Consider the following 13220-nt stretch of genomic DNA (forward strand, 5'->3'; position numbering starts at 1 on the left):
TGGCCTAGTGGCCTACATGTATATTACATTCTGAATAATAACACTATAGTGATTTGTATCAGAATATAGAGCTTTAACTAAATAACAAACATGTTTTAACCAGAAAGTATCACTTTAATCAACTGGTACTAGTACTACAATAACTACATAGACCAAGGCAAGGCCTTAATTCAAGTTGCACCTCCTCAAGTCAGTTTGTACTGTATCTGCATGTATCTTAAGCCCAAGTTCCAGGAAACCTCAACTGCATTTCTACTGCAGTCTCCTGTCAAGTTGGACCCGGCAGGTAGATTTGGAGCAGCTGTGGAAAGACCTAGTAAGTACAATTATCCATGCAGTCCAGCATCAAACTAATTATTCAAACATTTGAAAACATTATATATCTTTCAAAAGAAAATAAGGAAAAAGATTATTGTCAGATACCCACATACTGAAGTATTTGGAAACATTAAAGCTAATTTCCATTATGTCCTCTTCCAATGGAGAGGCAACTGCAACTTTATTGGCATTGTCAACCAGTCTTTGTCACATGACAACAATCTGTCACTTCTGTTCCTGTTACATTGTAATATTTATATTTTTCTTCACAGTTTTTACCTGCCTTGTCTCCCTCCTCCAGCCACTACCACATTCCTTTCCACTTGAGCTCATTCCCTCTGGCTAATCCTGTGTTGATTGCCCATTATTTTCACTGTTGATTTTCAGTGAAATTAGTAGCGGATTGTAGCTATTGTTTGGGCATTACTACGGATCAAGTGCTGAATGTAATGTTATTTTGTGCTGGTTGCCCCTGTGCCATACAGAAGATGTGCTGGGTGGAGCAAAGCGAGTTAAAAGCCTGAGTAGAATGCTGGATGAGTCCCAATGCAGGGGGACAGGACAGGCACCAGAGTCTTCCAAGCACTGTGGCAGCGCCTACAAGAATGGACGCGAGCACTTCCGCAGTGCCCTGGTCAGCTTCATTGTGTGAGTCTCACTTCATGAAAAAGTATATTTACTTCTGGGTCTGGGCTTCAACTCTGAATCCATTCATACAGTACATGCAACACATATAGAAAACGATTAGCACTGCAGAGAAAGTGTGAATTTTGAAAGTGTGAAACAATCATCATAATCATAATACTAATTTAGCCTTTTCACACCACAGATGAATGAATGAATGAATGAATTGTGAACATGCTCTAGAACTGTGACCAAAACATTGAATGCTATGGATCCAGAATAACCTCAGCCACATAAAATCATACATTTTTGCATTACTTATTATTCTTATTTATTTACTTATTTGGGTGACTTTTCTGTTCTCTTTAGTCAGCAGGAATCAAATACTGGCAATAGTGTAGTTGAGGACAGTAGCCCGCCTGCTTATGGCCCTCCTACAGCCACAGAGAAGGATATTCTGGTGAGTTGAGTTTACGATATGATATGAATTCAATCATAGTAATATAGTAAGTATTTTTTGGAAAGGAGCCCTTTTTCTTGAATCAATCAGCCCTTTATAATCCCTACTACTAATAGACACAAGCCGCTATGCAGTTTGGAGGAGCTCTTCGCCAGAGTCTCCTCGCACACACAAGCTCCAAATTCCACATTCCCACAAATATTCCTCAGTATTACTGTATTCTGGCTATTATAATAGGTGCTTTCTGCAGCCTTACTGTACTTCACCATGTACAGTTAGCATGACACTGCCTTATTACACAAAAAATTCCACTGGCTATACGTCCACTTGCTGTGATATCAAATTTATTTTTTAATCTGTGATAATAACTACCATTGTATACTGTTAGAGATATCAATACTACATTCGGCATGGCATCGATACAGAGCATGTGGCCCCAATGGAAGATCTGTGGATGGAGAATATCCTGGTACTGGTCCCCTGCTACCTGAAGAGATTCACCACAACTACCGGACAGCTGTCTGAGGAGATAAGAGAGGACTACTTGTTCAGTGTCAAGAAAGCTATCGGTAGGTACAGAAGGCCTACAACACACACATGTGGGTTTGTGACCTATAAAAGTGGTTCCCAAACTATGTGTCAAGTTTAGCTGTGCCAGATAACCACACATTATTATTGCAATATTAATTATTTTTTATTTTGTACTGTATCAGAACTTTGTACATTTCCTAATACAGAGTCTACCAAACCATAGGAAAAATATTTTAAGCATTTTCAAATTAACATACATTGTTATTGCGTTGTTATGTGACATTTAAAAATTAAATAAATTAAATGTATTTTTCCCCACAGTTTTCCAATATTAACATAGACAAAAAGCTCACAAAACACATTGTGATGCAATGTGTCGTGAGCCTGTAGTTTTTATTTCCCATTATTATATAATACAAAAATGTTATTAAACATTTATGGAGTGATGAGAATGATGACACTTGTTACGGAGGCTATTTTGCACTGATTCTGATTCTGAATGATCTCCATCGGCCAATGGATGGTGGAATTGCATTATACGTTTATAGTTTATACCCACTGCTACAGTATGCTATAATTTAGCAGGTGATTTTACAAAGGAAACATGGACCATGTTCATGTTATCCAGCCTCCTCCTTCTCTTTCAGTATTTAAGAATTAGCAAGAAAGTAGTAATTACATGTTTTTGATTGTGTTTGCAGTGGATTTTGTACTACAAGACAAGAGGGAATGTGACGTGGGCAGGGTGAAAGATCTGCTACCCCACAGAGCTGAGTAAGTCTGAGGATTGCAGGAGAGAATAATCTTCTCTCAACAACATACATACCACAGTGTTAATTTAACTCTTAAGATTGAGCAGATACAACCAAACGGCTCCAGTTGTACTGCATTTTCAACACTAATTTTAATGGTTTCAACCCAGAAAAAACAGTAGTTGATCAACCTTGAGAGATGCTATGGCTACATAATGATAGACCGATAACTTGGCATTCTGCCAAGAAAGAAAATGTACATATTCACAGGGTGACCTTTTTGGGACTTTTCTATCAACCACAGAATGGAGGTGACGCCAAAACCTTGGAACAAGACCTTTGTCCACGGTCAAAAGAGGATGAGAGACAAGCTTCATGCCATCAACCCCACTATGCTGCAAGTTCTGGACTTGTGGCATGTATCGTTCAAGTAAGTACACCAAATTTCACTGACACTGTCACAATTGGAAGTCAATGTATTGTTCTACACAGCGAGCTCCACCTACCCATCTGGAATCACGGTTAGATAAAACAGAACGTTCTCACCCTCACACTGCAGGGATCTGCGTCTAATAGATGTGGAGGAATTCCACAGTAGGAAGGAGTCCATGGAGCTGTCTGTGTTCCAGCACCTCATCTCCAGGCACATTGAGAGTGCTAAACACACCCTGCTCAAGAAGTAGGTCCAGAAGAATCTTCTTCTGACCCAGAGGGTTTACAATATGTACCCACCTGGTCTCATTGTTAATGCAGACAGCAGCTTAAATTGTGAATACTTGTTGGGGGGAGGGGTGTTAAAGAGGCGCTCAAAGACTACTGTGAAATTGTTATTTCCTCAACGATGGACTTTACTATGACGTTTATGTCACATATGTTTCGATATGCAGTATAATATGTTGTTGTCCTACAGTATGTTGACTGCTGTGTCCATGGGAATTCCCTCAATAACTCAATGCCCTCTTCTCTGCCAACCAGATGGTTCCCTGAGGTGAAAACTATTTACTACCAGGGAAATAAACGCAAGCTGGTACCAAGCAACAGCAACATGGTCAAGCTGCAGTCCTTCTTCAACTGTGTGGCCACTCTGATGACCTACCAGCTGCAGTGCCTGGCCCTGGACTCTGTGAGGGACTTCACGTACCTCATCTCCAAAGACCCGGTAGGAGAGAGCTCAGACATGTCAAACTAACCATCACATTTAGAATGTCGCAATAGTCCAAATTCTACTAGCAATAAATCCAAGTACTGTATGAAAAAGTGTGTTTGGCACTGATCGCTCCCTGTGGAAAGTTGCACCATACTTAGCTTTGGTTTGTATCCCTCCACCCCAGCTGTCGGTGAGAGCCTTTGAGCATCCAGGCTTTGTGCTGCGTCTGATCCTGGAGGACAAGGAGATTAAGTTTGAGCCCAAATTCAAGGACTTTCAGGTTGCACTCCTGAGCGTCTACGACTTAATGCTGAAGTCCATCAGCACCGTGCCTCGAGTGGAAACCACGCTCTACTCTGAATGGGTAAGAAGAGGAGAGGACTGTGTGTGTATTAGAGCCCTGTGCAGGACTCTTTCCTTAATCTCTTACCCGCCACACCCGCTGTATTTCTGACCATTGCCGCCTGTTCCTGCAATGATTTCAACCTGTAACGCTTGCAATTTTGGTGGCATACAGTGTGACTGCGGGATTAAATAATCGTGATCCCATGATCTGACTGCCTAATCTTTCACTAACCTTTGAAGAACCACCCCGCCGACATCATCGTTCCGTTTCATGAAAATCCGCCTTCAGATGGTGTGATCCTTTGTCGTCGTGTTGAAAGATTATTCAAACTGCTGATCAATAACAAAGAGCGCGCGCCGCCATTGGAATGCATTGGGTCTCAATTTCCCAGAAGCCTTAGCAAGACAGTGCGACAGATGTTTTTCCGGTGATGTCATCCGAACGTGTGAAGCTCAACAGCTGTACTGTAGCCCTTTAGGCTGCTCAACAGTGCCAGCCAGGTTACCCAGCGTTATTGCAGCTGTCCGTACTCAAATGGGCATACATACATACAGTATAGGGTCAGACACTATAGCTGTTCATTAGAGCGTTAGGCACTGCTCAAACAGTAAGAAAGGGAGAGGGGGACAGGACATGGGAATGCAGGATTTTACCACCCTTTCAGCACCACGGACAGAGGCACAGTGTGCTGGGCGAACTGCTGATCTGTAAATAGATGCATGCCTGTCAATATTAACGTTTCAAAATAGTTTTCTCCTCTTCTTATAATTATCATTCATTCATTCATTCATGTGTTGTGTGATTGCTAAATACGTCTAAATTAAGGATTAAGTGAAATTCCCACAAATCACACAGTATGACTGAGTTTGACACATACCAGCCACAATATCTCTGTTCCAAACAATCATGGAATCCATCAGCTACTGTCGTCGGTGAACCCTTGCTTTCGTCCCTCCAGTCGGGCACCCAGTCAGACGGTGGTACGCTGAAGCCCACCATCCTAGCAGAGATCCTCTGGGCCCAGCAGGAGACGGTACGCGGGGTGATCCGGGCCCAGAGCGCTGGTCCCATGGAGTATGTGCGCGTGTACGACAAGTACGCCGCACTGGTGTCCAAGCAGGCGGAGGAAGACGTGGAACAGTTCCTGGGCGAGCAGCATTCCTTCCAGGAGATCATGGTGGAGGTGACTCACTACCAGGAGCTGGCAGACCAGATTCGATACACCTCCACCAAGGTACGTGTCACTGTCGACTACAATCCCATACAGTCCAGTCCAAAACAACAGAGTTGAACCAAAGTGCTAAACAAAAGATGGAAGAGCAATACTAAGAGAAGAACAATAAACAGGGGGAATAAAATGCATAGATGGTGCAACATATAGACAGCTTATCTTCAACATACTGTATAGAGGAATACAGTGTCTTATAATACTCACACCCACACTAGGGCCCCCTTATCCATTATGTCTAATGTAAATAAATATATATAATAGTGAAAAGAGACGATCTACATCGTGCATCACTACTTTCAAATGTTTTAGAGATACCGGTAATAAAAAAGGCCTAACAAGATTAGTTATTGTATATGGAATAAGACCATGCACAAGCTAGGGCCCTAGGTCAACTCCTTTTCCCCCTCTACACCAAATATCTTTGACAAAAATAGCTGATGTAATTATAGTAGTTATGTCAAGCGGGTGCAGGTCTTTTTTCCGACAGCATATTGATCCGAAACCTCAATCCTAACCTAACCCTAACCGCAAGCACGGGAGCAGCGCATGTCGGACCATCGCTTTTTCGCATCGCAGCGAATGCCCTCCCGCTGCGGATCGGATCGTTGCCCCGTCGGCTAGAATGCTGTCGGAAAAAAGGCCGCCTCCCATGTCAAGCTGTTTTTCTGTTTTTTTTTTTCTTTTCTTTTCTGTGTATGTTTTTTTGTTTCTTCTGTTTTTTGTTTTCATTGATTCGTATGTTTTACTTGTGTTTGATCATTTATTATTTGGTGTAAAAAAGTAAAAAAAATAGCTGATGTACAAGGCTGCGTTGTGAGCTTGTCAATCTCTTCGCAGAATGTTCGCCCACAGAATAGGGACGATAAGGTTCCTGTAGTTAATACCTTTTTAATATATTTAGCTAAATGGCGTTATGTACAATGTGCATGTATAAACTTGTACAATCAATTATCACTGTGATGTGTGAGGTGTCACTAGCAAAATAAAGGTTTATGGTTTAATACAGAAACGTTCCATTCACACTGTTCCCACGTCGGCGGTGGCTCAGGGGTAGAGTGCCTGGATGGGAACCGCAAGGTTGCCAGTTCGAACCCGGGCTCCCCCAGAGTCACTGTCGAAGTGTCCTTGAGCAAGACACTGAACCCCTAATTGCTCCCGATGTGCTAGTTGGTGCCTTGCATGGTTTCCGCTGCCATCGGTGTATGACTGGGTGAATGTAATGCACAATCTATGTAAAGCGCCTTGGATAAAGGCGCTATATAAATGCACCATTTATATAAATGCACCATTTTACGTCTAATCTGTGGTCTGATGTTCACTCTTAATTTTCTTTTGAGTTAGCTTAAGATGATTGTGTCTATTTTGAATGTCTGCTGCTACGCATAACTAGAAATGGATCATGTGGCGTGTCGTGAATACCACAGGTGGTGCGTCTCGGGATGTTTGAAGTCCACTCCCATGAGTTGATCCGCTCACTTGTCAAGCGTGCCGAGGGCCTCCAGCAGAGACTAGTCACACGAATACTGCAAGATCACCAGGAAATCAATACCAAGTGAGTCGATATCCAGTTTCCACATCCTCACCGTCTAAGGTGAGGATGTGGATATAAAGGGGTTGTACAAAATGAAGTTATTGTCATAATGCAAAATAATTAATTTAATGAATGTATCGTGATACGTATCGTATCGCTGTTAAAATGTATCGTTACACCCCTACTATACTGTATAATCCAATACTTCACACATACAACTCAGCCCTGCGGAGATGGGTTCCTTTTAACACTTTAGTTTCAACAATATCAAACTCAGGATAGAACTCAAATGTCTTCTGATGAGTAACTATGACTATGACAGTCTTTGCACATGACACCTAACTGTAATGATATCCCTCACTCCCAGGCTCTGTGATGAATTCCAGAGGATTTCTGAGGAGGCTCTGAGAACACCAGCCAGCACACAGGAGCTGATGGAGCTAAAGGTAAATAACATGACTCCTGCCATTGTCACACTAGCTGGCCTGGCTGGTGCGATTGGGCGTATGGCTAGTGGAGACAATGCTGAAGTCACAGCTAATACTAACGGTAATGCCAGCTGGAAATGATCTCTATTTGACCTGTATATTTAAACAAAAACGGATTCTTTTTTTTTTTGTCAAATATGTTTTTATTGAACAGATAAATTATTACAAACATTATGATATGAAATACTTTTTTTATGAAACATAAACAAAATAAAAATAACAAAAACAGATTTTAATAACATTTAGGTGAGGAATAGGCAATGCAGATGCTTGGAACCTCGACAAAGGTGATACCAAAACGTGGAATGCAGTGCAATGGAAAAAGTGCTATAATTGTTGCCTAATGTTGAGTAATTTTGGTTTTAGTTCCATGTCTGTCTGATCTCGGAATTATTTCTGAATTATTAGCAGTGTATTTAAATTAGATTTCAAATCTCACATTCCGTGGTTCCGTGAGTTGGTGATTTTCTTTGGTTGTACTGTAGAGGAAACCCACCTTCTCCCACCCCTCAGGCCTACATCACTAAGGTGCATACCACAGAGATGCCTCTCCTGGAGAAGAGGCTGTATGATTCCAAGGCACGCCTATATTTCCTGGTGGGCTATGTCAGCCTCTCACCAGCTGACATGAGGCTCAATAGACAGACCTGGCAGTGGCACGAGCGAATGCCCTCCATCTTTGAAGACCACCGGCAGATCGTGAAGGACAGGACTGAGCAGTATCAAAATGCCCTCAAGGTCAGTTACATGGGTACAGATAGCTTTGCCCACAAGGGTAAACCTTTACACTCCCTGAGTTAGATTACACTATGGATTTTGCTGTTTAATCTACACAGTTCATTTTTCAAACTTAAAGAAAGCTATTTTTCTGTGAATGTGCACATGTGTGCTGATTTCAGCTGCGCTGCAAGTGCTTTGTGGAGGAGCTGGAGAGCTATGCCAAACAGGTGGAGGTGTTTTCCTCCTTCGGCGACCTGAAGGATCTCGACAAGTATTTGAAGAAGGCCCAAGCCCTCAAGACCAAGCTGGAGATGGCCATGGAGAAGGTATTGCTGGATTTGACTAAACTAACTTCAGAAGTTAGTTAGTATATATATATATATATATATATATATATATATATATATATATATATATATATATATATATTTATATTTATTCTTACTGAGATAGAAGTTAAACTTCTATCTCAGTCAAAAAAATAATAATACATAAAATAAATTGAAAATGTTTTGAAAACTCAGCTAAAACATGCGGATGCTTTATCTTTTTAATTTCATATTGCATTACTATTGTGTCCTTGGGATAATATCATTATTCTGAGTGTGTCTCGAAATAATTTGGAGAGAAATAATATTGGCTACAGAATGAACTACATTACCTGGTTATTAGAGTGTAATACCACGCACTAGACATAAGGACAGAACTATTTGTGGTCTTCTATTCATTCATTCGTTCGTTCGTTCGTTCATTAATTAATTCGTTCGTTCGTTCTCCTCTGTCTTTTGTCTGTTGGCAAAGATTGATAGCTTCAACCATGAGGAGGAGGCCTTTGGCTGGCCTGAGTCTCAGTACCCTCAGCTGAAGCAGATCAAAGACAAGCTTGCGCCTTACCTGCAGCTATACGAGACAGCATCTGACTTCCAGAATGATCACCAGAAGTGGGTCCATGGGCCGTTAGCTGCTGTCGACCCGGATAAGGTAACGCTGTCTGGGTTAACACTTCGACGGCGGCTAATTGTTTAATCTAGGGTTCAATAAAATAAAAATAAAATAAAAAAAGTGCCTCTCATGAGTTTATCACAAAGTACCTTCCAGTGCTACAAAATACAAAATAAAAAACATACAAACATAAGTGTGAGTGCTTTGTGTCTCTAATTTTATTATAAAAGTATGGTATGTAATGTATACTTCAATGAAACCACTTGTCAGTTCTTCATGGCCTCTGTTCTGTGACATCGCTCAAATCCATGTACCCATGAACTGCAGGTGGAGGGAGATGTTGGGAACTACTGGCGGGCCCTCTACAAGCTGGAGAAAGGCTTTGCCGACACACCCAAGGCCCTGAACATTGCTACCAAGGTCAAGGCTGATGTGGAGGCTTTCAAAGAGCACATCCCTATAGTGCAGGTAAGACAAATACAGGATCTGGAGTGCTGAGTGGACACACTTTACACAAAATGTGGACATTAACTTGGTTGAATCCCTGGCAAGTTAAAGTTATACATTTATGATTTTATAGTGTCACAATTATTGCTGTATCAGTGGAGAGTACACTTTCACCTACGTATGTCATGGCCGTAGGTGCTGTGCAACCCAGGCCTGCATGACCGCCACTGGGATGCCATGTCGGCGGTGGTGGGCACCACCCTCCAGCCGACTGATGACCAAGCCAGCGTGGCAGATTTCCTGCCCATGCATTTGGAGCAGCACCTGAGCAGCCTGGAGGGCATCAGCGAGGCTGCCAGCAAGGAGCACTCCCTGGAGAAGGCCATAGAGAAGATGGCGGCCGAGTGGGCCGACATGGAGTTCAACCTGCTGCCTTACCGCGAGACGGGCACCTCCATTCTGTCTTCACTGGATGACGTGCAGATGCTGCTGGATGATCACATCGTCAAGTCGCAAACCATGAGGGGCTCACCCTACATCAAACCATTCGAGGTGGAGATACGGTAAGAGGCGTAGATGTGATTTAAAAGACGTCTTAGTATTAGTTTACATTAAGCAACTGAGTCAGTAATATTATAATGCCACATAGACTGTTGTACAAGCTAACGGGACTTCATGCAAATGTATCTGTGTTAGTGTGAATGTTTTGCATTTGGTGTCCTTCCAGAGAATGGGAGGGTAAGCTGCTGCTGCTACAGGAGATCCTGGATGAGTGGCTGAAGGTTCAGTCCGCCTGGCTCTACCTGGAGCCTGTCTTCAGCTCCCCAGACATCATGGCCCAGATGCCCAAAGAGGGACGCCGTTTCACCACCGTCGACAAGACCTGGAGAGATACCATGAAACAAATCTCCCTGGTGAGAACCTTTTCTTTTCCTTTCTTTTAATTATTTCTTTCTTTCTTTTTCTTTCTTTTTTTCATACATACATACAGTAATTCTGTTGTAACATCTGTGCCCAGAGTCACATTGGTTTTCATGCATTTTTTGTTTGCTATGCACCATTTTCATAGCCTGATTGTCAGACTCAGAGAGCTTCCAACCAGTGCGCTCAGTCGAGTGGGCGGGGTCTATGGGCTGGAAACCAGGCTACCAGTTTCATGTATTTTATTATTTTCCACCAATCTGCTACGCTATGAGTTTTTTCTAGTTATCTGCTGGCCTATATGCCATGAGAAACCAGTTAGATACATGTGTTGCTATGGCAACAGGCAGTGATTGGGAAGCCCTGCCCACAGCTCACCTGGCTGATGGAGTGAGGGGAAATCACATTGTTTGAGCCACCTGGAGAGATTGACTCTGTCAGTCCAGAGTGGAGGTGCAGAGAGACAGACAGTCTACTGAGGAAGCAAGAGGAGTATTTCCCAAGTCTTGCCATACAGCCATTTTGGATTATTTCCCTGAATGTGGATTCTACCTTTGGATTTAAAGACCTTCTTTCCATTTCTGGAGTTGGATGCGATCGAGGACGGACTTTGCGTAACAGTGTAAAGGGTGGTAAGAGGAGACTTACCACTACACAACATTGACTGGGCTCCATTTTGGATTTAAGTTAGCTTTGGACAGTGCCAGGACACTTGAGCTTCACACCCATCCCTTTTGAGGCAGTTTATTTTATTTTGATTTCATTAAGTGACTATTTTGTTATTGAAAACATTATTTTGTTTTGAGTTAATAAATCATAGTTAAGCTTATTTACTGATTTCTGTAGTGATTATTATTCTGAACTGACCCACCACCTCCCTCATTTTTGCTATAATTGGTTTATTTAATTATTATTGTAACCGTTATACTGTTTAGATCAAGGATGTCATTTACAAGAGAGCCAGGCAAGACTGCATGTGCTATCACATTAAATAGTTAAAATAGTTAAGTCCCAGTAGGCTGCATCAAGTAAGACATTTTTTATTTATTTGTTTGTTTGTTCGTTCAATCATTCGTCCATCCATCCATCCGTCCATCCGTCCATCCATCCATCCATGTGATGTTTGCCTTGGATGGCCAATTTTTGTTGTCTCACCGGTACAACGCTCCATACGTCCCAAACTCTTCTCCTTTCTGGCTCCAAAACTGTGGAATGCAATTCCCATTGCAGTCAGAACTGTGGCATCACTCCCAATCTTCCGCCATAGTCTGAAAACCCACCTTTTCAGACTCCATCATGGCCCGTAGCACTTACCCTACCCCCTTAGATAGAACTGTGTAACTTTGTAGACTTAGATAGCATTTGATACAGACTTATAGCATGTTATGTAGACAGCACTAGAATTGCATTGTATGTAGACAGTCATGGCACTTCATAGTACATATGTATAGCATAGTATATTACCGGAATGTATAGTTTATATGTATAGTTTCATTATATAGATATTCCACTGTTATGTTCTTAGTTTACGCATGTTTCATGATAACTACATTATGTGATGTATTGCCATGCTTTTTGTTCTTGCTTAATGTAAATCGCTCTGGATTAAGAGCGTCTGCTAAATGCCTAAATTGTAAATTGTATGACAGGACAAGCATGTGCTGGCAGTGGTGGCCATCGACAAGATGCTGGAGAAGCTAAAGAACGCCAATGAGTTTCTAGAAATCATCCTTAAAGGTCTGAACAACTACCTGGAGAAGAAGCGGCTGTACTTCCCACGTTTTTTCTTCCTTTCCAATGATGAGCTGCTGGAGATCCTCTCTGAAACCAAAGACCCCACTAGGTATAATTATGCACATAAAAAAGTCAGAATCGTAATTCAATCACATCTAATCACACAAGTAGATGTTATGTAATTTAATTGCATTCCACTATAGCCTAACTGTCTTTACTATATAGCAATGAAAGCAAAGGTAGGGCTGGCAGGGATATTTTAGGAGAAAGATACTTTTTGTACTGACCTTTAATTAAAGATGAATTTTGAGTGAGGAGTTAAAGGCATTCTCAAGTAAATAGTAAAGTTCAATATAAAACGTGCATTAACAAGTTATCCAGAGTTAATGGAGTGTGGCCTATTTGCAGTACAGCTCTACCTCATGCTGTAGTGTATACTAGAGCCATGCACGCCGTAAAAAACAAGATAAATAAAACAGTTAAACTTCGACAACGTGTATCTTTCTTGTCTCTTTCTCCGCCTGCAGGGTGCAGCCCCATCTCAAGAAGTGCTTTGAAGGCATCGCCAGCGTGGTCTTCAGTGACGTGCTGGACATCACCCACATGAAGAGCAGTGAGGAGGAAGTGGTGCGCCTGCTGGACAGCATCTCCACCTCCAAGGCCAGAGGCCAGGTGGAGAAGTGGCTCCTTGAGCTGGAGAACGGCATGACCACGTCCCTGCACAAGGTGCTGTCATGTGGTCCTTTTTGAACGGTGCTGACCACGCCAACATGTGCCTTTTATCAGTGGCGTGCACAGATATTTAGAAGGGCTCAAGTGAAAAAAGGGCACCTTCTTTGGGGCCGAAACGATCTGAACCTTTTGGGGCATAAATAATATATTAGAAGCTTCTTTTATCAAGAATTGATCAATGTCACCATGGTCCACATACTGTACACTGTACAAAAAAGAATAATCAAAAAAGGGCACATTGCTGTCCAGAGGGCAAGGGCAGGTGGTGCTCTAGCACCCCCCAGTGTCTATCTGCA

General features: G+C 42.2%; 1 protein-coding gene across 1 annotated transcript in view; it reads left to right on the top strand.

The window, feature by feature from the left end:
* The window catches only part of dnah7 (dynein, axonemal, heavy chain 7), a gene marked incomplete at both ends in the record, with an annotated part of 55199 nt that overhangs the window by 251 nt on the left and 41728 nt on the right, over positions 1–13220 (top strand). Inside the window, 20 exons of the mRNA XM_080770509.1 lie at positions 223–286; positions 804–966; positions 1312–1402; positions 1791–1971; positions 2635–2707; positions 2990–3115; positions 3245–3364; positions 3661–3844; positions 4017–4196; positions 5137–5412; positions 6834–6961; positions 7308–7386; positions 7942–8166; positions 8328–8474; positions 8950–9129; positions 9418–9558; positions 9733–10100; positions 10265–10451; positions 12108–12301; positions 12720–12918. Coding sequence (XP_080626635.1) covers positions 223–286; positions 804–966; positions 1312–1402; positions 1791–1971; positions 2635–2707; positions 2990–3115; positions 3245–3364; positions 3661–3844; positions 4017–4196; positions 5137–5412; positions 6834–6961; positions 7308–7386; positions 7942–8166; positions 8328–8474; positions 8950–9129; positions 9418–9558; positions 9733–10100; positions 10265–10451; positions 12108–12301; positions 12720–12918 — 3306 coding nt within the window. The remainder of the gene's footprint in view (positions 1–222; positions 287–803; positions 967–1311; positions 1403–1790; positions 1972–2634; positions 2708–2989; positions 3116–3244; positions 3365–3660; positions 3845–4016; positions 4197–5136; positions 5413–6833; positions 6962–7307; positions 7387–7941; positions 8167–8327; positions 8475–8949; positions 9130–9417; positions 9559–9732; positions 10101–10264; positions 10452–12107; positions 12302–12719; positions 12919–13220) is intronic.

Source organism: Protomyctophum bolini, assembly GCF_963924005.1.
Source record: "Protomyctophum bolini genome assembly, chromosome: 8".
NCBI classification, from domain to species: Eukaryota; Metazoa; Chordata; class Actinopteri; order Myctophiformes; family Myctophidae; genus Protomyctophum; species Protomyctophum bolini.